Here is a 27,801-nt window from a genome sequence, read left to right as displayed (position 1 = left end):
AAAGCCTTTCCTAACAGATACTCAATACCTTTATTGTAGAGGGAAAGATTATCAAAATACTCTCAAAAGGACAACTCTGAAATGCCAGTTCTGTTCTTAAAGGACTCAAAACTTTAATGGTGTTCACATCATACAATCAGGAAGTAGAACCACCCCTCAAAAAAGAAAAAAAAGCAAAAATGCCAAGATCTTCTCCAACTACTTTTTTACTATGAAACAGAATTTTCTTACAAATTAAGTAGTTTTTACAGTGGTGACATTTTCATTGATGTGATCTGTTTTAATGACTGTAGTCAGAAGGGAAGTTGGGCCTGTTATTTTTCCAGAAATTGAAAAAAATACCATCATTAAGATAAGGAAGAGAAAGATTTGTATCTATCTTTCTGGGACATGTAAGGTGAGAGTGCAGTCTCACAGTTGGAGAATTTGTGGATATTGCTGGAGGAATTGGAGATGCTCTCTAGCAAGCGGGTAATCCCTCTTCCCCGAACACTGCTGTTTTGGCCAGAAATTCTCACCCCAGATGGTTGGTCACCTAAGGATACTGGAAATACAAGAAGAGAAATGCAGCAATTTTATGGTTTTATTATATAGAGATCCCTTGATGGACTCTTATCCTACTGTAGACCTTTCATGAATAGGACAGAGATTCTTAGGAAAGGAAAACAGACCCTCAGAGCAAAGGCAAAAGGCTGAACAAGAATATTTTTTGGTTTTAGCCCCAGAAACCTTAATTGAAGTTCTTCAGGCGCCACTTGAAATTTCATGTCCCTAGCTTTTAAATTTTCCTATCTGCCCAAAGACATCACAAAACTATAAAACTATAGCTGCTACAAGCTAACAGGCTTTATTTTCAATGCCTTGAACAAAAGTCTGGAGGCTAAGTTAAATTGTATTAAAGTGATACAAAAATGTACATATCCAAATGGTTTAAGGTGCTAATAATGCCAAATCAAACTCTCAATTCAACCAGGTCCTATATCTTAAAGCTAATTTAGAGCACCTGTTTAAGTACCATACCATACCCTACGCTTGCTGAGGTGCGTTCTTAGGAAACAGAAGATGCTTACCGGTGGGTGTGTTTGGTCTTTGTTCCTGATTAGAAGGGTTGAAATGAGAAAATCCCGGACTCTCAACCCTTAGCTTCTGTAAGTAACAAAGAAAAATACAAGGGAAAAGAAGTTTTATTTCTTATCAATTATTGGATCATCTACTTTGCTTTCAAATTATTCTTTATAAAATATCAACTAACACCCATTTTCCCAATGTCTAATTAACTTTTGAAGAGTAATGCTGTACAGGGAAGCAGAAAGTAGTGTCTGGAGGGGAATTACAGGGTCAAGAGAGGGTTATTTTTAAAGATGAGATTATAGCATGTTTCCTGGTAAGAAGGATTCGGAACTGAGAGAAACCCTGATGACGCAAGAAAGAGAAGTAAATTGTTGGAGCCATCTTTGAGCAGGTTAGAGAGTAAGATCTAAAACACAAAGACTGGTCTTAGCAGGAGCACAGACAATTCATGCATTAAGACAGGAGTCAAAACAGAGTACATGGTAGATGCAGTGGGAGGAATACGTAGAAAATCTCTTCTGACTGCTTCTATTTTCTCAGAGAATAGGAGGCAAGGGCATCAGGTATGTCAAACAAGGATTGAGTCTGAAGTGAAAGGAGGTGAGACGTAACCCCAGGAAACTGGGAGACATGGACAACTGACGGTGTTCTACTAAGGACTCACTTGAAGTTGGTAGTGATATTTCATAAGACCAGTCAGTACAGGTAGTTTCTTTTCAGCCCCATTTAGCTTCATGAGTATAGAACAGAGTAGGTGGAGAGTTATAGTTAATCCGGGTTAATGTCTGTCAACCAACTACTGACTGTATCAATTATTTATTCTATTTTGGGGGTTCCCTTTTTATTGTTTTATCAATTATTTTTAAATACCAACATTTTACTTATTACCTCCTACGTTCCAAGGCAGAGTTCTTGGCATTTTTATATACCGTTGCATTCAATCCTACAACTACTAGCCCTTATTACTGTTCTGTTTTACAGATAAAGAATCAGCACAGAAAGTTCAAATAACTTGCATACAGTCACACAGACTATATGAAGAAGGCCTGAAATCCAATTCAGGAATTCTAACTCCAGAGTCTATACTCTTGGCTGCTATGTTGTTAGTATTATATAGAGGCCTACTAATAAATAAATTTCATGGAGGGAAGAAAGGTAGGGAAATTAGATAGCTTTTGACCAAATCCTGAATCAGGTCTTATACATTCTTGAATATTTTAAATATTTATATTATCTACATTCAGATTTTAATTTTTGAGATGAATTTTGGATATGATTTGTATAAAGACTAATTGCTAATGCTAATTTTCTCAAAACTTCACTAAATATATAAAAAAAATACCAGTAAGGAAAAAGATTAATGCAACTGGGTCCAACTGGATTAAGAACTGTTCGACATTCCAGGGGTGCCTGGGTGCCTTCAGTCAGTAAAGCAGCCAGTGGACTCTTGATTTCAGCTCAGATCAAGATCTCAGAATCCTGGGATGGAGGCCGGCCCACCCTGGTCTGGCTCTGCGCTCAGCAGGGATCCTGCTCCGTTTCTTCCTGCCCCTCCCCCTGCGTGCTCTCTCAAATAAATAAATCTTTTTTAAGAAGTGTTTGACATTCCATAAAGGATTTAAAACAATGTCTTAGAAAAGAGAACTGAAGTCCTGATCTTTAGCTATTGTTGACCAGGACCGCACTGAGTAGCACATATAAAGTCATCAGTAGCTCCTAAAAGTCAGTTCTTTACCTGGTAACGCCCCGCATCCAGTACAACCATTTTGGGTGTCACGCTATTGCTGGCCTCATAATCTTGAAGTGGTACATGAGTCTCTGTGAGCTGGATTCCAAAGAGAGTAGCCAGAGAATTACTGATGCAGTATCTTTAAAAGGAAATAAGAAAAGCTCATTATCAGAATCTGATCTAATTTATTCTAAAATGATTCATATTTTTAAAATGTCTAATATAAAGAAAAAGCATGTAAGATATACTGTTCTAAATTGGGGAAAAAAGAAATTTAGAGATTTGGAGAAGAAATGGGAATGGGTAGCGATACGCATCATAAACTGGTCATTACTGGTAAGCAATATTCTGATTAGCAGATAAAATTTCAGGTTCATTATAAGGGAACAGGATTAAGAGTAAAGATTACCAGAATTCTCAAATGTTTAAGGCTGGCAAAGGGCAGCAACAGAAATTAGGCTACCACTTTAAAAAAACTTATTTATCCTCAGAACCAACTGTAACCAGCCACGGAAAGGGACCACCACAGCACCCAAAGATCTGAGGCTCCAGATGCTTTCACTACAAAATGAGAAAAGTGTCTATATTTTTGGAGTACTTTAACAAGGAAATGCTGTTGTTAATGATATTAGGGAATTTCACATCCTACAAGGAAAATTTTCAGTAAGTGCTTCTGAAAGTTCACCCAAATTACTCAGGTGGTAACTATACCAACAAGTATTACATGGACAGAATAATAAAAGTAACATGAAGTTTAAAAAAACACCAACCCCCTCCTCAAAAAAACCAACCCTTTGTCTTAGAAGAGAATTATGGAAATGGAGGTGAAAAGTGTTTAACCCCATTTGCAAAAGCAACAGCAAACAAAATGGCAAAGAACCCAGTGCAGAATACAGCATCACGAAGAAATGTCTTTCTCCAACTTACGCAATTTTCTTGCAAACAGCTAAAGCACAGAAGAGAATATCGTTTTCTTCATGCCACTTGCACCTGTACAAAAAAAGGACTTTAATATCTTTAATGGCAGCGCACTGCTTAAAGATTTTTATATGCCAGCTAACTTACCTAGTTAAAATCATTTAAGAAAAACTGACGCTATTACTCAAAGATGAAGGTTTCTCATTTAACCAATGAAAAATAGATTTTTAAAAAAGACTTAAAATGTTACCTCCTCTGATGCAAATTCATGATGCTATGCAAACCATACATAACTGTAACACATAAATTCTACCTTGAAATAAAACGAGTCTTACAGAGACGCATTAATGACTATGGTTAACATGCAGTTGTTCCACAACTGTTTACTAAGTGCGTACTTCTTTACCAGGTATTGTTCTAGGCACTAGGGATACAGTATTGAATGAAACATGGGCTCATGGGCGTGGAGCCTAGTTTAAAAAAAAAAAGAAGAAGAAAAAGAGTGAAACACAGAAACTCTTACCCACACAAAACTTACTTTCTAGTAAGGAAGACAGATCAAAAAAGATGTAGACATAATACACAGTAAATTAGATAAAGACAAGTTCTAAGGAGGAAAAAAATACAAAGACAAAAAAGATGATATGAAACATTAGAGAGGTGACATCTTAAATAAGGCAGCCAGGAGAGGGACCACCAAGAAGCTGATGTTTGAGTGGGGACCTCAGAAGGTGAAGGACTGAGAGGGACTGACGAGCCACATATTTTTACAACGGAAGCCACTATAAACCTGTATCTTCTCACGGAGCATAGCCTATTCAGACTCAACAGTACTACCTGCATAATTCAAAGTTTGCCTGAACCTAGCAGTGATCGTTTAAAAATTACAATCATGCTAAACAATAAGTGTAAAATATCAGTTATCTACACTTAAAGTTATTTAACTGAATGGAAGACTACCTAAATGTTAGATTAAGAATTTCTCCCGCCGCCTTTCTAAAAAGTGATTCAGTAAATAGGATTCATAAAACTTTCAACCTAAGCCTATGAAACTATTTCAACCTATTACTAAGTGCGTACTTCTTTACCTAGTTTAAAAAAAAAAGAAGGAGGTTAGGTTGAAACTAAGCCTATGTTCTTACATATGCACACAGAATCAAGTAATAAATTTCCAGTTAGTTTGGCTCCTCTTCCAAAATTAAACCTCAAGTTCAGTACCTCATATACACATTTCCATCACAAAACATATTTGAAATAAAAGCAACAATTGAAAAACCAACAATGCATTCCAGGATTAAAAACATACTCAAGAACAAACCTATGGAAATCTGATCCCAGGGAAAAATGCCTCCAAACCTACAGTTACACTGTTAAAAATAACATGGTTTTCATCTGTTTTTGTTTTTATTTTAATTCCAGTTAGTTAACATACAGTGTAATATTAGTTTTGGGTGTACAACTTAGTGATTAAAAACTTACATACATCACCTCGCACTCATCACAAGTGCACTCCTTAATCCCACCACCTATTTAAGCCATCTCTCCATCCCCCTCCCCCTGGTAACCATCAGTTTGTTCTCTATAGTTGAGTCTGTTTCTTGGTTTGCCTCTTCCCCCCCCCCCACCATCATTTGTTTCTTAAATTCCACATATGATGAAATCATATGGTATTGGTCTTTCTCTGAGATTTCTTCTTGGTTCTCTTCCCCAAAATCATCCCACAAATCCCCCTAAAATAGGAGTGTATTTTCTAGTAAAAGAAGATTCACTCTAAAAATCTGTCGAAAATCAGAACTGCTTCGTTCACTTTGTTAAGCTATTAATATTCACTTTGCAGCCTCAAATCTAGGCCTAGTTTTGACACATCTTAGATGGGCTTCTTTTATGAAATTCCACCCTAAAGTCATAAGGTCACAAGTGAGTCGGCTCTTTTGGGTAAATCTGTCCAACACTATCTCATTCACTCAAATGATGTGTGGCATAAAGGCCTTGACACTCCTCTTTTCTTATCTCAAAAAGTCTCGATAATCTCCTTTCCTCCTATTTCAGCATTAAGATTCCTCCTTCGTTTCAAGGATAACCCAGCCTTTACCTTGCTCAGGAATCATGACCACCTGACAGCTACAGACACCCTACACTATAGTCAAATGGAGTCACTAGTTTCTCTTCAACAGTTTCTGTGCTTTCAGTCCTTTGAGTCACTGTTCAGGCCATTCTCTTCTCTTGGAGGGTCCTTCTTTCAACCTAAATCTCTGCTCACAGAAATTCTATTCATCTTTCCAAGAGAACCATTTACCCCATTAAGTATTTCATATATTTTTAGCCCTTACCCTGAAGTGCTTTCTCCCTGATGTATCATATCCTTTGAAACACCTAGGAGTTATCAGAAATTATCATATACAACTCCAGTGTCTTTACTGCTCTTGTCAGACAGGAGGCACTGAGGGCTAGGACATGCTACTCTTTCCCATATTTCCCACAAAAACTCGTCTCAGGCCTTATGTACCAGTGCTGCCCAAATACTGGTTAAAAATTAAAAACTCGGGGCGCCTGGGTGGCACAGCGGTTAAGCGTCTGCCTTCGGCTCAGGGTGTGATCCCAGCGTTATGGGATCGAGCCCCACATCAGGCTCCTCCGCTGGGAGCCTGCTTCTTCCTCTCCCACTCCCCCTGCTTGTGTTCCCTCTCTTGCTGGCTGTCTCTATCCTGTCGAATAAATAAATAAAATCTTTTAAAAAAAAATTAAAAACTCAATAAATTGGGCCAAGAAAAAACAATTCTAAAGTGACATCAAAATATAAAACTGCACCCCTTAAAACTACTATTGCTGGGGCTTCTGGTTTAAAATGCATAAATTTATCTCCTCTTGCTCCCAGCACTCTACCAAATGACAGTCAAAGAATAAAGATGGTAGCAGCCCACGATAAAGGGACAACAGAAAGAGGCCTCCACGGAAGAGAGTTTAACAAATGTGTAGGCTACAGAAAGCAAACGAAGCCATGGTAACTAAGGAGGCTAGACAAAGGAAGTCACAGCCTTCGGTCCTCACAGAGCTGGCTGCACAAGGGGAGATCTGCCCACCGGAAGTCAAAAGAGGCACTGAACAGATGCACTCGTCCCTGGCCAGAGAACAGAAGTAAGACAGGAAGCTGAACTTCTGAACAAAGAATGGTCAAGTTCCCTGGCCCTGTACAAAGAAGTAAACTGTTCTTAGGAGAACCAGGCAGCAAGAATGGATGTTGGTACCTTAAGGCAAAGCCCTCAATATTGTGGCATTTAGGATTCTGTCTCAGCTTGACATCTAGCTCCCTCATCTGCTTCCCCTGTAGTAAAGCCCAGCTAGTTGATAATGCCCACCGAACACAGAGCACTTAGTCAGCTTTGCAACCCGATTTCTAAACATGAACATAACCAAGGACAATCAGACATTCAAAGAAAGGATGCAACACAAGACAGGAGCACCACAACTCACAACCTCAAAGAATGAGACAATCCAGAGAACAAAAGCAAACAAACATCCCTGCCCCACCACCAAGTACCCCAATGAGACCTGTGGAATTATTGCATCTATGATCCTAGTTTTCTTCCTCATATCTTCAACCCAAATCAGCACAGATGATGGCAATGCCAATCTGTAACATGATAGTAACTGCAGGTTGAGGGGTACTGAGACCTCCAAAAGTCAGCCTCTGCCAGTTTTAAAATGTCAGAGCTTGTCTGGGCTCTGTGCTGGGTCCTCTTCTTTTCATGCCCTCTGCCAAAGTGACCTCATCAATATGCTGTAAGACCCACTAAAGCAGAAGACTGGTCTCTCTTCATTGTATTTTCAGTGCCCAGAATGGTGCCTGGCACACAGTGAAGTGAATGCTGGCATTATCCAAACCTTTTCACTGAGTTCTGGGCCAGGACCACCAGCTGCCTGCTTGTTATTTCTAGATCTTACCTCACCAGGGCCTCAAAACATTCTAAACTTGCTCCTCTCTCTCTTCCCTGTCTACAAACCTAAGCATGGTCTTTATTCCTTTTCAGTCTTCCTTCTTGTATCCAGTCCATCAGCAAGGTCTACTGGTTTTTATACCCAGATGAAATCTACTTATTCCTCTCCATTTCTACTGTCACCCCCCTCCAAGCCATTTCTTGCCTAGAGAAATAGTCTAATAGTTATAGACTGTACTTCCTTTTTTGCCCCTTTTCAATATATCCATTAAAAACTCAGGAGAGCTTTTAGAAATCTAATCAAATTCTGTTAATTTCCTGCTAATCAAATTCTGTTAAATCTAATCAAATTCTGTTAAATCTAATCAAATTCTGTTAATTTCCCTTCCTATACCCCCTAAATACAGAGAACTGATGGTTGCCAAAGGGGAAGCGGGGGGATTGGGGAAAAAATTCCTTCCTGTAGCTAAGAAGGTCTATGGGGCTTATGGTCCTTGCTTATTTCTTCAACCTCACCTTGTGTATTCACCACTTTGCTCACTACCTTCCAGTCATACTGACAACGATTTCTAGTAAACACCAAGCTTTCACCTCCAGGCTTTAGCACCTCTCTGCTCAGGATGCTCTTCCATTTTTCACACAGCTGCATCGGTCTCTTGCTTCAGATCTCAGTTTTAATGTTACATCCTCAAAAAAAAGTCTTGACTATTCTAGAAAGTAGTCCTTGTACACACTCTTCTCTGCTAAAAGAGGAAGAGTATCCTATTGATTTCCTTCTTAGCACTGGTCACAAATTAAAATTACCATTTTGTTATTTACTATAAGTTTCGCTTTCCCATTAAAATGTTCGCTTCAGGGCACCTGGGGGCTCAGTTGGTTAAACGACTGCCTTCGGCTCAGGTCATGATCCTGGAGTCCCAGGATCAGAGTCCTGCGTCAGGCTCCCTGCTCATTGGGGAGTCTGCTTCTCCCTCTGACCTTACCCCTCTTGTGCACTCTAATAAAATCTAAAAAAAAAAATTTTTTTAATGTTAGCTTCATGAAGGCAGAGACCACATTAATCTTGTTCACCACTGTACCTTCAGCACAGTGCCTGGGACAGAGGAGATGCTCGATAAATACTGGCTGATTAAATAAAAGCTGTCTTGTTTCATCCATAGGTCACACACAGTGAATTAATTCAAAGACAATTATGACAAGAAGCAACAAGGAGAATGGCAGATCTATAAAAGTTATAAATATGATGACCAGGATAGTCATCAATAGCCTGTTTAAGATTCTGATACTCACTTTGTCTGTTACCAATTTCACCAATACCTACCCATTTCACCTACCCATTTCTCCTAAAGCTAGAGACAAAAATTTACTACAAACTTTAATGTAAATGCAGAAGTTTAAGAGAAGTGTTTGAAATGAGCCCCATCTGCTTATATTAACAGATTCCAACAATAGTTTCTGTTGGCTACTAAACCCAATCTCCCTCCTAAAGTGCTATATATTGGAATCTTACATTAGGAAGCTCAGAAAAAGGCAGATCCATCCTGATCCAAGCGGTTTATTACCGAGGTGCTTACAGTACTACGTAACAGTTTCATCATGAGCAAAACCCACGGTGCAGCCCGCAGTGTCTTACACCAAAGCGACTCTTGCTGCGGCCTGTACTTGTTCAACTGAGCTCAACACTATTTCTTCAATTTTAAAACATGGGTTTTTTTTTTCACATTTTAGCTGAAGTTGGAATGCATCTTACAATTGAAGGTATTTTACAATTGCTATTGGTCAGCCTAGAATTAGTTGCATTGCCTGACCATGTACAAATCTGCTTGTTTTTGATGATAAACAACTGTAACTCATTTTAGTCAATAAACCATTTGAAGATTATTTGAGAAAGTATTGGTTTGTCTCTGAACACTTTCTGCTGACATCATCTGGTAAGATCAAGAAAGAACCAGCATCAAAACTCACAGAAAAGGTGTTTGTCAGTGGCAAAAAAGTATTTTAATAGACTGGCATATAAATACACGTAACTGTTATGTAGGTATCATTCTAATTCATTTCATTCACTTTCTTTGTAGAATAGTCTATTCTGTACCTTTTTTCTCCTAGTAACCATACATTTTATCCTTCCCCTAAAATTATTTTTCATTTTTTTTATTTGCAGTATAGCTGACACACAATGTTACATTAGTTTCAGGTGTACAACACAGTGATCCCACAAGTCTATACATTACACTATGATAACAAGAGTAGCTACCATCCGTCATCATACAACAATATTACCATACCATTGACTATATTCCCTATGCTATAATTTTTTTTTAAAGATTTTATTTATTTATCTGAATGGGGGGAGCACATGCATGCACAAGCAGGGTTGGAGAAGCAGACTCCGCTGAGCAGGGAGCCCGATGCGGGGCTTGATCCCAAGACCCTGGGATCATGACCTGAGCCGAAGGCAGACATTTAACCGACTGAGCCACCCAGGCTCCCCTATACTTTTCTTTTTTTTTTTTTTAATAATAATTTTTTATTATGTTATGTTAGTCATCATACAGTACATCCCTAGCTTCTGATGTAAAGTTCCATGATTCATTACTTGCGTATAACACCCAGTGCACCATGCAATACGTGCTCCCCTATACTTTTCATCCCCAAAACTTATTCATTCCATAATTGGAAGCCTGTACTTCCTACTCCCCTTCAGCCATTCTGTCCATCCCCCACCCACCCCTCTGGCAACCATCGGTTTGTTCTCTGTATTTATGAGCCTATTTCTACTTTTGCTTTGTTTTTTAGATTTCACCCATAAGTGGAATCCTATGGCATTTGTCTTTGTCTCAGTTAGTTCACTTAGCATAACACCCTCTAGGTCCATCCATGTTTTGTAAATGGCAATATCTCATTCTTTTTTATGGCTGAGTAATATTCTTGTGTGTGTGTGTGTGTGTGTGTGTGTGTACACATATAACATCTTTTTTTTATCCATTCATCTACAGGTGGGCATTTGGGTTGTTTCCATGTCTTGGCTATTGTAAATAATGCAATAAACATAGGGATGTATATATCTTTTCTAATTAAGTGTTTTCATTTTCTTTGGACTAATACCCAGTAATGGAATTACTGGATCATATGGTATTTCTATTTTTTATTTTTTGAGGAACCTCTATACTGTTTTCCACAGTGGCTGTACTAATTTACATTCCCACCAAAAATAAACAAGGTAAAAAAAAACCTCTTGATTTCCAATGGAGTAACTTCTCAAGTTCACACCCGAGCCTTTATATGGCTTTATAGGGGTGTGGAGTGCACAAAACACTGGGGAGAGACAGAAGGGAAATAGCCTACGATTAAATTATAATGATTCTACAATGAGAAGATCTGTAAATATTCAGAATCTTGATAGATCACAGCACTGACCACAGCAAAGAAACTTAAAAGTGCCTTTAAGGCTCTAGGAGGCTGTCTGGAAGGGAGGGAGAGAGAAGAGTCATTTAAAAACTGTGTGGAGGGGGGAAAAAAGCAAAGGGGAAGGGGAAAAATTTAGGATTTTTCAGGACAAAAGAAAACAAAGAAAAATGGGAAGCCCCACAACCACACCCCTGCCACCCTGAAAGTACTCAAAGAAACCAGTTTGCTACACTGACAGAAGAGGGAGCCACTTGAACTACGAATCCCAAACCTCCCCAAATCACCAGCCCTGTCCAAGAAATACAAAGGAACATACCTCCATTTACTGCAACTCCCACAAGAAAACTGAAAATGAGACTCCAAACACTCTAGCTGATAAAGCCTCCCCCCTCACCTTCTTCCCCTCCCCGCTAAAAAACCACGAAGGGAAAACTAACATAACACTCTTGTGTTGAATTAAATAGCCTCAAACAAGAATTTTAAGATATGAAAACATGCCCTGAATGAGAAATTTCAAAAGAACAGGAAAAAAAAAAAAAAAAGAGTTGATGAAACTCTGGAAATAAAAATTATATCAGAAAAGAACTAAATTACATACACATGCTGGACTCCCTTCGGAAGAGAAATTAAATAGAACAGAACTAATATCAAACTCCCATCAAAGACAAATCTCCAGAAATAAAACCTGATTCTGCACACTGAAAGGGTTCACCGAACAGCTGAGAAAACGGACCTGCAATAATACACTCAGAGAAATGTCCTAATAAAACTATTAGACTTAAAAGAGGAAAAAACATTCTTAAATTCTCCAGGCAAAAAAAGATCAAATAACTTAAAAGACCAAGAGAATTAAATGAGCAAACTTCTCAGAAGCAGCACACAAAGACATACAACAGTACAGCTGTATTTTCTAGAAACTCAAGGAAATGAAAGTCAAATAAAAAGTTTTCAATAGGCAAGAACACGGGGACTACTGGTTCCCAAGAGCCCTAATCAATCTACCAGATCAAGATTCAATTTTTGTTCTGTAAAGTCCACAAATACCATAGTAACTAGCTTAAAACTACAGGAGATATAGTGAAACACAGAAATGCAATAGTAACAGGAAAATTTTAATACACCATTCTCAACACATGACAGATCAAGCAGACAGAACTCAAGCAATTAAGACTTTTTTTTTTTTAATAACTGGAAGTGTGTACCTCTTAATCTTCTTCACCTACTTAGCCTATCTCCTCACCCACCTTCCCTCTGGCAGCTACCAGTTTGTCCTCTATAGTTAAGAGTCTGTTTGGCTTTTTGTTTGTCTCTTTTGGTTTTTAGTGTCCACATAAATGTGAAATCATGGTATTTGTCTTTCTCTGACCTATTTCACTCAGTATAATATAGACATAAGAAAGACAATCATCATACGGTTTCATTCATATGTGGAACATAAGGAATAGCACGGAGGACCATAGGGGAAGGGAGGGAAGAGAATGAGAAGAAATTAAAGAGGGAGACAAACCATGAGAAACTCTGGACTCTGGGAAATAAACTGAGGGTTACAGAAGGGAGGGGTGTGGGGGCATGGGGTAACGTGTGGTGATGAGCACTGGGTCTCATATCCAACTGATGAAACTTATTCTCAGGTAGTTCAGAAAAAGAAACAGTGTATATACATCTTGAGAAAAAGTTATAAGAATATGTATTAATAATTAGGGAATTTGAGAGAATGTTATATAGAACATTACTGTACTATTCTTGCAACATTTCTATAAACATGAAATTATTTCAAAATAAAAAATACTTTCAATTTATTTCACTTACATATTTCTTATATGTAAGTCTAAGAATTCCATGTAATAAAACATGTTTAATAATATTCTTTCATCAGCACAAAAATTCTAAGTGATAAAGCACCATGTCAGTGATTTGGTAGTGTGTTTTGTTTTTAGTTGTAGACAAAATGACAATGTATCAGACAATCAATGGAATCTTACTATTCAGGGAAATGATTCTGAAGTTTCATAGGAAAATACTGCCTGTGATGAAAAAGGAAAAACTAATCCTGCCATATTTCCCCAGTTCAAAAAGTCAAAATCACTATTACAAAATCACCATAAATACCTTGTGTTGCTAGAATAATCCCACATGGCCACATCTAGGAGGCTCCGAACCCAGGTTTTAGAGGGCTCCTTAAGAAATTTTTGCTGGTAGATCCCCACTACAAGATCTTCTACAGTGAGAAGTTCTAGATTTTGCCTGATTTCTTCCATTGGTAAATAGAAAAAGACAAACAATTACTGAATTTAGGCACACAGAACTATATACCAAACTGGAAATACAGATGCTATTGTGCACTTCAACAGTGACCTAGTTTTACTTACCTGATGCCTTTGCCATATGCCTCAAGCACCAGTTGACTCTGGCTCTGTCATCAGACTGGAGAAGGGAAAAAATTTACTTGTATTTTCTCCTACACTGAGTTAATTTTAATCAATTGCTGTCCTTTCAAACTGAGGAGGTGGGGGTGGCAGGAAGGGAAAGACTAAAGAGTTTGTGACAACTAAATGAGAACCATAAAAAAGAGCAACATGTATTTTAAAAGACTACTGCTTTTAATAACCAGTTACATTTATAAAGCAACGGTAACAGACTCTGTGAAAAGCAAAGGGAATCTAGGGTAGGCACATGAAGAAACCAATGTTCAGAAAAAGATAAGGTAATCTGTTTATGGTTACACTTAAATAGTAAGGTTAAAACCAGTTCTTCAACTCCTAGCTAAAAGAATTTAGACAAAATGAAGACTAGAGCTCTCAAAAGATTACAAAAGAGGATCAAGAGATTGCTACAAAAACAGTTCTGAATAAACAGTAATCTCACTTAGAAGGACAGGTGTACAGATTAGAACACACTTTTTTCAGAGTAAAAAGATACTGAGAAGATATTTCAGCAGGAGAAACTAAAAACATGAGATCAAAATAGAAATACATTCAGCTTTTGCAGTCTTCAGAATCCCTCTAATACCACAGAAATCATTCTACCTAATCACATTCAAAACAATTCAGAATGAACATGTTTTAGCTCACACAGCTAACATACAAGCACATTTACTTTCTTTGGGTACCTTTCATGGATGTTTCAGTATCTAAGTGGATGCCTTAAAAAAAAAATTCTTACAATGAATTACCTTGCAGTAGATAGGTGGCCAGTTTCCTGGGTTTGGGTGAATAAACCTATAAAGGTTTTTTAACACAGTTGCTTGGTTATGCCCAGATTCAAAGTTTGAAATAGGAATCTTGTGACTAGAATCACCTGAAGGGAATAAAAAGGAGGAAGGAGTTCAAAATTTGACCAAGACAAATATTACGAAGTAGGTAAGGAAGTAGGGGTACAGGAAGACAGCACTGGTAACTCATAGTTAAGCACTTGTACCAAGCCTAGTTATGGTTAGGTACTTTCTATAATTTATCCCATAATCTTAGAAGATAGGGGATACACACATATTAGAGAAGACACAACCAACAATCACAGAAGTTAGCGCAGTAGGTTAATAGTTGGCAAGCAATGGAGCCAGGACTCAAATCTATGTTTTCGCCATTCCCATCTTCCTTTCATAAATGTTTTATATATAAGGCTGGAGAACTTAATAGCAATAACTGCTTCGTAAAAAGTTGTATGATTAAGATTTCCACTTCCAGTTTAAAAAAAAATGGACAAAGTAATTCAGACCAATTTCCCACAGAAATCTCATACATCTGAGGATATCAAGAGCACATACCGTAGCAAGAAATTATTAGATCCAGATGAAAGAGAATACAGAAATCCAGAAAGGCTCTCCAGAGAGTCTAGCTTTGGGGGCAACTTTGTCCCTGCAGTTATTTGCCAATTCCAGAAGAGGAAACTGAATAGCTGAGAAGTGTGCTTTTGACAGCTTTTGGGACCTGGTTTGCTAGGCCCGCAGTTATCTAGCAAAAGCAAACCTAAATCCTCTCTGGATGATGGGAACATCGTTATAAGACTCAAATTACTTTAAAATCATTTTTTCAGTGTGGCAGGGAAAAGGGCAGACGGGAAGGTGGGAGAGGAGAAGCCTGAGAAACTAAGGTAAGCTGGAGCCTCTGGAGTAATGGAGGGGGAATTTCCAGTTGCAGTGCTGAGAAGCGAGCAGCTGAAGAAGCAGCTTGCAGACCTCCCAACAAAGCCTACAAAGATCTCCAAGTCTGGATTTGCCATGGTAGTCAAACGACAGAGAAAGCCTCAGCCATAACCATCAAACTTGAATCAAATAAGCCTAAAAAAACTGTTTTAACTCTTGCTCCAAAAACCTTTTCAGCAGCAGCTTTTTTTTTTTTTTTAAGATTTTATTTATTTATTTGACAGAGATAGCCAGCCAGCGAGAGAGGGAACACAAGCAGGGGGAGTGGGAGAGGAAGAAGCAGGCTCATAGCGGAGGAGCCTGATGTGGGGCTCGATCCCATAACGCCGGAATCACGCCCTGAGCCGAGGGCAGATGCTTAACAACTGAGCCACCCAGGCGCCCCTCAGCAGCAGCTTTTTTTTTTTTAAAAAGATTTTATTTATTTATGTGACAGAGAGACAGCCAGTGAGAGAGGGAACACAGCAGGGGAGTGGGAGAGGAAGAAGCAGGCTCCCAGCGGAGGAGCCTGATGTGGGGCTCGATCCCAGAACGCCGGAATCACGCCCTGAGCCGAGGGCAGATGCTTAACAACTGAGCCACCCAGGCGCCCCTCAGCAGCAGCTTTTTTTTTTTTAAAAAGATTTTATTTATTTATGTGACAGAGAGACAGCCAGTGAGAGAGGGAACACAGCAGGGGAGTGGGAGAGGAAGAAGCAGGCTCCCAGCGGAGGAGCCTGATGTGGGGCTCGATCCCAGAACGCCGGGATCACGCCCTGAGCCGAAGGCAGCCGCCTAACGACTCAGCAGCAGCTTTTAACGAAGAGGAAAACAGTGAACCAGAGGAAATGCCTCCAGAAGCAAAGATGAGAATGAAGAATATTGGAAGGGATATACCTACATCAGCAGGACTAACTCCTTCAATAAAGGAAAGCATGGTTTTTCTGATAACCAGAAGCTATGGGAGCAAAATATAAAATCTTGTCTTGGAAATGTCCATGACCAAGACAAAGGATATGTTTTGAAACTGGAGTGTGGAGTGGGTGTTAAGTTAAAAGGAATAGTTTCCTTTTGTAAAGAATGGTAAAAGAATATCCTTGGAACCACCTCCCCCCCCTTTTTTTTAAGATTGGGTGGTGATACACTAATAAATAAGAGTTTGAAATTAGAGTTAATTTATGTTTTGTATTCAGATTTCAAGGCATTTGTTAATTTTGTAGTATCATGTGATTAGTTTCTAAAAGGTTACAGGTAATAAAAAAAATCAGAAATGGTACTTTTCTAAGAATTGCATATTTTTTAAGACACAACTATTAGCACATTAAAAGGGAGGCAAAAAGTTATTGTGTATTTAAACTGCAAGCAATTACTCTTAACTCCCTTATTATAACCTACACTGCCTCCCAGGAATAGCCTTATATAGAGGGAGTACTGTATTGGGAGGAAAATGTTACTGGAGTATATTAAATTAAAATACAGTTTTCCTAATGGGCATTTGTTTTGTTTCAAGTCATCATAAATGAGGTATTGCACTGCTATCAGTTGGTACAGATGCTTAGCTCTTGAAAAATTTTTTTAAAAATTTTATGTAGACTGTTGCATATTTGAAATAGCCCACTTCACCTTAATGGGTCTTGTCTACCTTCATTACTCTTCAAAGACCGTTTGCTACCAAAGTAAATCAGTATCTTGAATGTGCTTCCCTTGGTTTTTGTTATTAACTAGTTCCTGTAAGCATTTCCACCAGATCCAAGGCAAATCACAAAGAAGCTCTTTTCAAATACAAACCACCACCAAAAATTTAAATGTACGTATAATAAATATTTGGCTGGGGTTTTTTTTTAAGGTAGAACCAAAAAAGCAACACTGTATGAAGATAAAAAGGAGAATGATGTACTTTCTGTAACTCTGTTAAAGCTTAAGTTATTAACTTGTGAAAGGGAATTTGATTTGGACTTAATACAAGAATTCTTATTTTAGCCCAGTAATAGGATTTGAAGTGTATACGTATTAATCAATGGCCTCTCAAAAAGTACAGTTTAGGTACTGAAGGACCAAACTAAAATGCATCTTTAAACATACCTTATGGAATCTTTGACCACATATATGTTGTTAGATCTATGTATTGTAGGGTTTTAAAAAACTTTTTGTACATGAAATTTTTTCATGTGATAAACACATCTTTAAAAGCATAGTCACAGATAAAAGAAACATACAGTATAATGATTTCCTTGAAAACTCCTGCAGTGTTTAATCTGGAGGCAGCTTCAGACTATCTTATTGGTGATAGCTACTGGCTGAGCTCTTTTAATAGGTAATAGAGAAGCAACCTGTATATATTCTTAATACTTTATTTGCATTTAAGTTTAGAGTAAGCCCCAAATAAAACAATGGAAATGTATATAAAACTATCAGTTCTTACATGATTTAATTATATCAAGATATATGAATTTAACTTGCTTTAATGTAAGCAGACTTTCCGCTTTTATCCATTTTACTGTTTACGTTAAAATAACAACCCTCTCCTACATGTTCTTTTCTTGACTCAAATGAAATATTAACCTAAGGTCAAGATGGGAGAGAAATGACTGAGATCAAGGTCTTTACTAAAATACCAGTAAATTTGGGGCACCTGTATGGCTCAGCTGGTTAAGTGTCCAACTCTTGATTTCTTTGGTCATGATCTTGGGGTCCTGAGATTAAGTCATGCTGGGCTCCATGCTCAGCAGGGAGTCTGTTCAAGATTCTCTCCCTCTCTCCTCCCTCCTCTAAAATAAATCTTAAAGGCCAATAAATTTGTCATACTAAAGAAAAAAAATCATTTTTTTCAGTCTATATGAATAACCAGGTGCATGAAGAAAGAAGAATGAAAACCAAACCAAATTTGGTAGGAAGAGATCCAAAGGTACTCCAGCAGCTGAAGTTATTCAGCACAGATTTTAAATAATCATGCTTATATCTGAGGAGGTCAAATTATGAATTTTAGCATATAGTTAAAAAAAAGGATACAGAAGAGTTCAATTTCTGATAATTACAGACTAGAGAAAAGCTGAACAAATCAAACACCTGCTTGAAAGCACTGCAGAGACAAAACTGCAGTAAGGAATTAGGGGTCCAAGACCCTGGAGAGGGAAAAATGCTGGAGAGCTTGATTCTGGCATTTGGGTTCACTGGTAATTTGGGCATTTACCAAATCTCGAAGAGGAGATTTAAAGTCTGAGAAAATGAGCAGTTTTCAATAGACCAGACTTGTAAGAATTAAAAATATTACTCCACGGGCACCTGGCTGGCAACATGGGTGGAGCATGTGACTCTTGGTCTCTGGGTTGTGGGTTCAAGTTCCATGTTGGGTGTAGAGATTACTTAAAAATAAAATCTTAAAAAAAATCTTACTCCAGTATTACTTGAATATTTTTAAATTACATACTTAATATATACAATTGTCTTCTGGCTTCCATTGTCTATGCTATGGAGTCAATTACAAATTTCACAGATGGTCCTTTAGTGGTCATCTGCCTTTCCCCCTTTTTTAGAGATCAACTAGAAATAGATGGGACTCTTAAAATATGTGAACCCAATTCTGTATTATCTCAATCCCTAAAACTGAATTAAGGTACTCTGAGTAGGCTAGTGACAGCAGCTTTCTGCCGGAATCAATCATAATTTTTTTTTTTTTTTTGGAGAGGAATAACAAGTTTTCCTATCTACTGTCCTCACTCAAAAATAATCAGACATATGAAGAGATCTGATACCTTGACTGAACATCAAGAGAACCAACAGATCCAGAAAGAAGACCTCTATAATAAGGTTATCAGTCCTAAGACTTAAAATGTTCAGGAAAATAAAAAATATCGATAATTTCAGCAAAACCATAAAAAAAGAACCAAAGGTAAATTAAAAAAACTAAAGACACATTCTCTAATCCATGTTAGAATGGCAAATAAGCTTGGTAACAAAAAAGATTAATCTCAGTCTTTAACATGATTGCACAAATCCTAAAACAAAGTATTAGCAAACCAAATTCAGTGACTATATTGGGTTTAGTGCTGGAATGGAATGTTGGTTTAGCATTATCAAGTTACCAGATGAACAAAAGACACAAATCACGTGAGACACAGAAAAACCATTCATTATAATGTGCAACTGGTATCTCTAACCAAACTGGAATAGAAAGGAACTTCTTTACCCTGATCAAGAGTGCATACAAAAAATGAGAGAAGAAAAAAGAAACAAAAAGCAAACAGCATATTCACTGGTGAAACATTAGAAACTAGAGTCCCTAGCCAGCACCCTAAGACAAATTTTTAAAGTTTTAAATAAAAAATTTGTATAAATTAGAAAAAAGTCATTTCACAGATATGACTACATAAGGAATGTACTAAAAACTCAATTATAGTTTAGCAATGGCTGGACAAAACTAAAATACAAAAGTAAATAAAATATAATTTTAAGAGATCTCACTTATAAATAACAAAATGTATAAGTCATAAATTAAACGATATTAAAATCATTGTGAAGAAAATTTAAAGTATTGTAAGGCATTACAGATCTAAAAAATAAGAGTAGACCCCTGCTCACAGATAGAATTACGTGAAGCTGTCAGTCTTCTCCAAAATGATCTGGAGATTTAAGGTAATCCCAATCTAAATTTCAACAAAGCTTTCTGTAAAGCATGATACTCTGACTTTAAATTGTATAGAAGAGCAAAGGGTCAAAAATAACGATGATGTTCCAAAATAAAGTCAAGGAACTTGTCTAAGTATTAAAATACTGTGCTCCACGGTATGGATACCAAAAACCAAGCAGAGCAACAGAACAAAATAAAAGATACCAAAAAGACCCAGGCATCAACGGAAATGTGGCACTGCACACTAAGGACCAAACTGATTATTGAATAAATGATGCTGAGGCAACTGATTATCTACATGGGAAAAAAGATGAAAAAGATCCCTATTTCACACCATATAGAAGTCAATGCCAGGTGGATTAAGAACTTGGATATGAAAAACAAAACTTAATAAAAACTATCCTTTATGGCCTTCAGGTAAAAGAGGATGCTTAAAGAAGACACTAAAACCCCTCAAAACATAAGGGAAAAGACTGATACATTTACTAAATTAAAAATAAACACTTTCATTCATTAAAAGACACCATAATGACAATAAAAAATACAAGGCACAAACTGAAAATAGGTATCCGCAATTAAATCAATAAGCAGATACATAATAAAATTCCACAAACAAACATGAAGGACAACCCAACAGAAAAATTAGGAAAAGGTAATACTGAGTTAAAAAAATACAGGTACAGAAAGAAGCACACAATGTTAATTATATAAAAGTTCAAAAAAGCAAAATTAAATACATAATTTAAATAAATATGTATTCACAGGATGCCCGGGTGGCTCAGTTGGTTAAGCGTCCAACTCTTGGTTTCAGCTCAGGTCATGATCGCAGGGTAGTGAGTTTGAGCCCCACGTCGGGCTGTGCACTGGGCACAGAGCCTGCTTAAGATTCTCTCTTTCTCGGGGATGTACTGTATGGTGACTAACATAATATAATAAAAAATCATTATTAAAAAAAAAAAAAAAAGATTCTCTCTTTCTCTCTCTGCTCCTCCCCTCCATCCCCCCAACTCCCACTCATGCGCACTCTTTCAAAAAAACCAAAACTATGTATTCACAATAAAACTATTCAGGAAAAGAAAGGAAATGACTAGCACAAAATTTCAAATAGTGTCTCTCTTATAAAGAGGGAGGGGGATGCAATTAAGGAGAGATATAATGACCTCCAATGATAGCACACTGCCCTTATTTCTTCAGCTGACTGGGGAATGCCCTGCTGTTCATTAATATTCTTTATAACTTAAGTCAATGTTACATTCTTGGCGTATGAAGATTTTAAAAGCTGATAGACCTTTTGTACAGGAAGCTGAAAGCAGTTTTTAAAGCTTTGCTTGTTTTAAAGCAGAACTTCTCAAGGAAATTAAGCAGTAAGATGGACAGAATCAGAGCTCCCGTGGTTAAAGTGGGGGAGAATGAGAAGGACCAAAGACCTCCTATCCCCACAAACTCATACAGAACCTGAAGGACCCTTCCAAGAAAAACATGGCAGTGAAGTGGGGAAATCAATAGATTCCTTATCAACACCTCTTCAAAACCTGAACTTCTTTGATTCTGATGTGCTAAACCACGGTGCCCATCCATGAAGTGCTCCCTTGAGTTCACTTACGCGTATTTCATAAAAGGCCAGGTAGCACAGGAGCACTTGAAAGATCTGCATGCACATTCCTTAGCTTCTACTCACTCTGCATCCACATGTAAACTTGCTCCAGTGTACTCGTCTATGAACCATGATCTTTTCCTAAGCATCAGGTTGATTACACCAGCATCAGCATTTTTAGTGATGTTAACATAGCCATCACTCTAATACAGTCATTTATTTATCTTTTTTAACTGGCATACCTCCCAGGGTTATCAAATTGGCAATTTAAAACCTGTCTAAATTGGCGCGCTCCAAAGCAGCTCACCGATGAGCTTTCCTGAATGGTGTTAAATTAGTTTGAAAAATAAATTAAGAAAACATTCCTAGAGTCTTTAATAGGTTTCTGTTAATCTGGTTAACTTGAAAATGTTGTAAAAATACGCCTTAAAAACTTTTTTTAAAATCAAGTATTTATCAGAACCAAAACAATCAACAGTAAGTCCAGTGGCACTCTCACAAATTAAGAGTCTGGCAAATAGCAAGGATTCCAACGCACTCGATAGATGAACCAACCAGAAACAGCTTAAGTAAAAATGAAGTTAATTCACCAGCTAAGTTTCTATTTTTGTCTTTCCACCAGCTATTTCGTGAATAACCTCAGATGATGTAACACGTGGGGGAGATTAGCCAGGTTCACACTTCAAAATCTACAACAGAATTTTTCTTCTGTATTATGTTTTTCATTCAAAGCTATAAAGGGACCAACTAAAAAAAATTTGCCCTTACCTTGTTCCACATTCTACTGCCCTGATCCCAGGCAAACAAAAAAAGGTCTAGTACGTATTTTTTATTAAGACCAGAAAAAACTCAAAGGACATAACCAAAAGGGACTCTAAAATATTCTCTTTATAAAGAACAGCATTATAAATATAACAAAATACCTGCTTGTTATGGCAGATTTGAAAAACTTATTTCTAACTTCAAACACTTCTATTAGGCTAGTTGTTTACATTTTTAAGTAAAAAACAAAACAATGATACTTTTGAATATAAATTAAAAATAAAACTATTATCATGATTTTCATTATAACCAGAGAAAACTGGTTAAAACCTAGTTCGTAGAAGAGTTTAGCTCAGAGCTTAGGTAATACAGTCATACCCTTCGGTATCCCACAAGTCTATTTAATGTTTTTAAGGATCACATACGCCATCTACCATTTCTATGACGATTCTCCAACAATAAGGTGATTCCTCCCCCGATTTATGTTTTCTGTGTCCATGTAAAGCAGTAAGTCTTTACCAGTTAGATACACATTCAATGCCTATTATTCTACCCCATTCCCTTATACTTACTTGCAGCCTGACAATGAAAGCGAAATCCTCGTGGAATTTCACCTGTAATACAAAATATTTTGTTGAGAGAAGCTCTCTGGTTTTACTATAGCCATAAGCCATAGGATGACCAAGTCATAACACAGGTAGGTAATGGCTGTTGCTATGTGAAAATACAAAAAAATTAAACCTTCATAGAGGTTGTTTTTTTTTTTTAACCAAAGGAATGACATTAAAGAATATTGGTATATTGTCTAAACTACTTTAAAAAGGAAGTTACTCCTTACAGAAAAGAAATAGTAGGTACAGAAAACTTGCTTAGGGAGTCTTAGTGAGGGGTCCGTGAGGCCCTTAATATAGGGCCTCATGTACACATATCTCACCAAAAAAGAAGAAAAGTCTCCAAATTCAATCTTTTTGATGTTTTACAACCATATGAAGAAAAGCAGTTATTTAATTTATCCTAAGCAACAGCTCTCACAAGTGTGAGTAGGATGATTAGTTTCTCTGTCATCAAAACATGAGAAAAAGCGCTGGCTTATTCTAATGAATTTTAAAGCGACTGACAAAACTAAAGATGAAGTTCTTCTTTCCCCAACCTCTACCCCTACACTCTTCTCCTTATATATATCTCCTACTTGCCTTTAAAGGTACACTGGTCCTTTAACTACCCTCCTGGGAACCTAACTGAATCCTATGTCTTCATTACTACTTGGTTTGCTGGAGTGGAATAGCCAGAAGAGATACTGAGAACATCTGAGAGACTACTAAGAATTAGGATATTTCCATACCTTCGCCTGTATTCCTTAGAACAGTCAACAATAGGTATTATTCTCACTTTACAGATAAGCTAATAAGTTCAGGAAGGTTAATAACTTTGCTCAAAGTTACAAAATAACAGCAGGTTAAAATCTAGTGATCTCCGAGGTGAAGGATGGGTTAAAGAAAAAAAAGAACAAAGGCTCTTTTAGAAAATTCCAAGATGTAAGGCCACAGGGAAGCGAATAGGCTACACATATTTCAGGCATACTATCCACCCAACTCTAATGCTTTCTTGAGGCTAAAAGCTTAAACTAAAAACACTCTGTGTAAACACCTAGTTCTTAACAATTTTTCAACCAATTATGATGAAGTCTCATTACACTTTAAGAATTATACACCAGCCCTTAAGAAAACAAATACTGTTAAATAAAGTCAAGATTAAATGCATACTGTTTAAGATCTAGCATCTAGGGGCGCCTGGGTGGCGCAGCGGTTAAGCGTCTGCCTTCGGCTCAGGGCGTGATCCTGGCGTTATAGGATCGAGCCCCACATCAGGCTCTTCCACTATGAGCCTGCTTCTTCCTCTCCCACTCCCCCTGCTTGTGTTCCCTCTCTCGCTGGCTGTCTCTATCTCTGTCGAATAAATAAATAAAATCTTTAAAAAAAAAAAAAAAAGATCTAGCATCTACTCACTCTGACTACTTACCGGGATTTATAAAACTGTGGAAATCTGCCATAATACCTCCTTGGAGAGAATATTTAACACAGCCTATTTCACAAGGGAGGAAGCGCTGTTCACAATGAGGAGGTAGCTCACCATGGCTAAAAATGTTCAAAAAATAAAAAATGCCTCCAAGGAGAGCTAAAAAATAAATAAATAAAAAGAAGAAAAAGGTAAGACAACACAAACAGTTGAGGGTTTACTCCTCTACAAAAGCAAAAGTTTTAGAACCATTTTCCTTGTGTTCCTATAATCCTAAGAGCTGGAAAAGAGAAAACTAATCATCTGTACCAGGTAAACGAATCAAAATTTTTATAATTACACTTATCAAGAATTACAGTGGTGTATGGTGACTAACATAATATAATAAAAAATCATTATTAATAAAAAAAAAAAAAAAAAAAAGAATTACAGTGGTAACCACTCTGCATGAAGCAACAAAATTATTCAAACTTGCAGCCAGCTCTACATAACTAGCTAAACATAAGCCCTGAATTTTAGGAATGACTTAAGAAAAGCTGTGACCCATATTCAACAAATACAAGAGGTTTGGAAAATAAAGCCAAGTAGAATCAGCACAGAAAAACTCTGATATAAACTATGGACAATTTAGGTCACTCTTCACTTTTTAGCAATATACACAAGAACACCGATAAATTCTCTAAAGGAAGAAAGAAATATGAGAATGTGTGAAGGGCCTTATTTAACAGGATTGGCCACATTTAAGACTGTTAAAAGTTTATTAATCTTCAACAAATTCAGAACACAAAACAGCCAGAAGGAATAACAAGGACTCTCATTAGCTAAGTTCTTTTGTAGGCTAGCTCAATAATTCAACGTCTTTATAATTTAAATGTATTTAAGAGTCTAGCTAAAAACACTTACATCTAAGAAATATATTTAGTAACATATAAAGTGGTTATTAACCAAGAGACCAGGTTTCTGTATAAAACAAAACAAAATCTCTCCACTGTTATTTCAACAAATGCAAATCACCCCAGCTTTTACAACGTTAGCACCACCATTATTTCAACACTTGTAGTCAATTATTCTGAAATGCAGGATCAAAATGAACAGAACACAATTACTGATCAATATATCATAGTGTTTTGAGCACCCACATTTATCTGAGCGTTCTGCTTTTAGGATTACTCTACCTTGATCACTTTTTAGAGACAAATTTGACATATCCGGGGGTGAAACATTCTGCCTTGGTACAAGCATGCCTGGCTGCTTCAGTGGAGTAGAAACAGGTTTCTAAAGAGGAAGAAAATAATTGATCACATACTCACACTCTTAGGGGGCACTTTACACAAATACTTAAATTTAACAAAAGAACTGAAAAACAGTTCACAGATTACTTCAGTAACCTCTGTAGGCCAATGAGCCCGATGAGTAAATAAGCACGTATTTGTCAGGGACACCAACATCCAAAGGCAGACAAGGGCAAAATCTATAAATATTTCTGAATCAAAAGGTGAGTGGTAAACAACCAAGTCAACTATCGCTGAGAACGATGTGCCCACCACCGATAATCTACATGAATCCCACCGAGTTACATAATACACGCCAGCCCGGTGGCCAAAAGAACATCATTCGACAAAGCACTCCAATTTGTTTTTCACTTAAAGTAAAAAGCCAATCATGCTGACTTCAAGACTCCATGAGGGACGTATACGACACGGCTTACATTTTGTTTAAAAAATATATATATCAAGGATCCCCTGTATAACTAAGAACCAATTCAACCAATTAGAGCTTCTATTCAAACATACATTTACAAAATAAAAATCTCTCAAACCTAAAGCAAGCAAAGCTCTCTTGAATTTCAATCCAATGCTGACAGTTTGAAGAATGGACTTTTACTATGTAAGAATGGAAAGCACACAGAGGGAGGGGAAAGAGTCCACAATTACACTGAATTTTCCTGATACAAATCAACAAGAAAATTTTTATTTAGTACTTTATCATTCTACTACACATAAATTTACCCAAATCAGCTTTATTCAACTGTTACCTATAAGGCACACTAACATTCACCAGCATGTGCAAGTTTTGTTATTTCAATATTTTAAACACAACGGCTTGCCTGGTTCCGGGTGTCATTGAAAAAGAGAGAATGGTCCAAGCTACTTTTAAACATAAAAAAAAAGGAGGGGCCTTTAATCATAAAGGGGTTGAAAGGAACCCTTAGAGATCATCTAGTACAAACCTTAAAACCCAACACTCTCATCACTGATCATGGTTTATTGGTTGCAGGTTTCCTAATAAGGATTCCCCCAGCCTTTCACCACCAAATAATAACGACATGTGCTCTAGTTAGAGAAACTGCTGGCTTTTTAACAGGCATTCTGACACCAGGAAAAAAAAAATGAAAAATTCTTCTTTGCACTAGACTGAATCACCCACTAGTCCCCCCCTTGGCATTCACCCACTCACTCATCCAGCACTTAGTGAACATGCCCATGTTCCCGACAGGTAGCTGCTCTTCCCAGGCTAACTTTACCTGCTTCTCTGGAGGCCCAGCTTCCTTTACCTGGGCTGCTCTCCACTCTCGAGCCATTTCTGCATATTTCTCCTTTTCTTCCTCCCTCAAAAGCTGGGAGACATTAAAGGGGGTTGAGAAAGGAGAGAAACAACAATAAGGACCGAGTGCCCTTAGGCCCCAAAAGCAGAAGCCTAAACATTGTAAGTGGTTTGGTTTGCCCTAGGGCGGGAACGCGTGGGCTTCCTTTCCCCCCAGCAGGGGGCACGGGGTCCCTGGTCTCCTTGAGGCCTCTTTCCTTGTCGTCTCGCCCTTGCACTTGCCCAACTGCCTGGTCCGCCCCCTGGGCCCCCTTGCCCCCCCAACACCCTCCCGTCTTACCGCCCAGTCAGCAGAGCAGTAGGGGATGGCATCAGCTACGCGAGCCACAGGAAGGCCTCGCCTCCGTAGGTCGGGGATCTTCTCCTGCACAAAGAAATAGTACGCATTACGGCTGGTCCTGCGGTTTGGCATGGCGAGCGAGGCCAGGATTCGACGACCAGAGCCAGAGACACCACAAGCCGCCGGCGCCCTCGCCGGGCTCCCGCCCTTAGTAACCGCGGCAAGCGCCTGCGCGCGAAGGCCTGCAGCACGCAACCAATCAGGGCGCAGTGCGCAGCCGCATTGACCTCGCTGGGAGAAAAACAGTCTGAGACGGACTCGTGGGGCGGTGGGGGTGGGGTGGACGGAGGGGAGCTTGGTCACAGGCTCAAAGCATTCTGATTGGCTGGGATGAGGCGTTGGTGGGGGAGCGGTCACGTGGGCGGTTTGGCGCAATTCCTGTACATTATTGCGTAATTTGTGTCAAAGCCGGTAGAGAAAAAGAGGATGAGTGGTTGAAGTTCCTTCATGTTTTATAACTGTGAAAGGCCAACTCTGTGCCAAGCACTGTGGAAGGTGTTGGGTGGTGCAGTGAGGAGCGCGAAAAACACGATCTTTTCCCTCGAGAAGTTTACAATCCAGTGGGGGTTGTTTGAGGGGAAGATGACAAAACAAGCGCTTCAACCAATATCGGGTTTTTTTGTTACTGCATTTTTGTTTTTCCCCCATTCTTGAGTTACATTGGTTACAGTTGCAAA

The 27,801-nt window shown here is 38.0% G+C and overlaps 1 protein-coding gene and 1 pseudogene across 2 annotated transcripts; one reads left to right on the top strand and one right to left on the bottom strand.

The window, feature by feature from the left end:
* Positions 1 to 319: 319 nt before the first annotated feature.
* MAEL (maelstrom spermatogenic transposon silencer) lies at positions 320 to 27,196 on the bottom strand. Of its 2 annotated transcripts, XM_026509463.3 has the most exons (12): positions 27,065 to 27,196; positions 26,705 to 26,797; positions 25,356 to 25,455; positions 24,184 to 24,339; positions 22,737 to 22,778; positions 14,234 to 14,358; positions 13,431 to 13,485; positions 13,171 to 13,312; positions 3,728 to 3,790; positions 2,807 to 2,939; positions 1,071 to 1,146; positions 320 to 535 (listed from the first exon to the last, which is right to left on the bottom strand). In XM_026509463.3, the coding sequence occupies exons 1-12, from the start codon at positions 27,194 to 27,196 to the stop codon at positions 348 to 350; spliced, it is 1,305 nt and encodes a 434-aa protein (XP_026365248.1). In that variant the 3' UTR covers positions 320 to 347. The 2 variants fall into 2 exon arrangements, with proteins under 2 accessions (XP_026365248.1, XP_026365249.1); XM_026509464.3 differs by lacking the exon at positions 26,705 to 26,797.
* LOC113262973 (PEST proteolytic signal-containing nuclear protein-like) lies at positions 14,490 to 16,321 on the top strand (annotated as a pseudogene).
* Positions 27,197 to 27,801: the final 605 nt, after the last annotated feature.

This window comes from Ursus arctos, unplaced genomic scaffold (genome assembly GCF_023065955.2).
Source record: "Ursus arctos isolate Adak ecotype North America unplaced genomic scaffold, UrsArc2.0 scaffold_2, whole genome shotgun sequence".
NCBI classification, from domain to species: domain Eukaryota; kingdom Metazoa; phylum Chordata; class Mammalia; order Carnivora; family Ursidae; genus Ursus; species Ursus arctos.
This window is presented reverse-complemented; position numbering and strand designations above follow the sequence as displayed.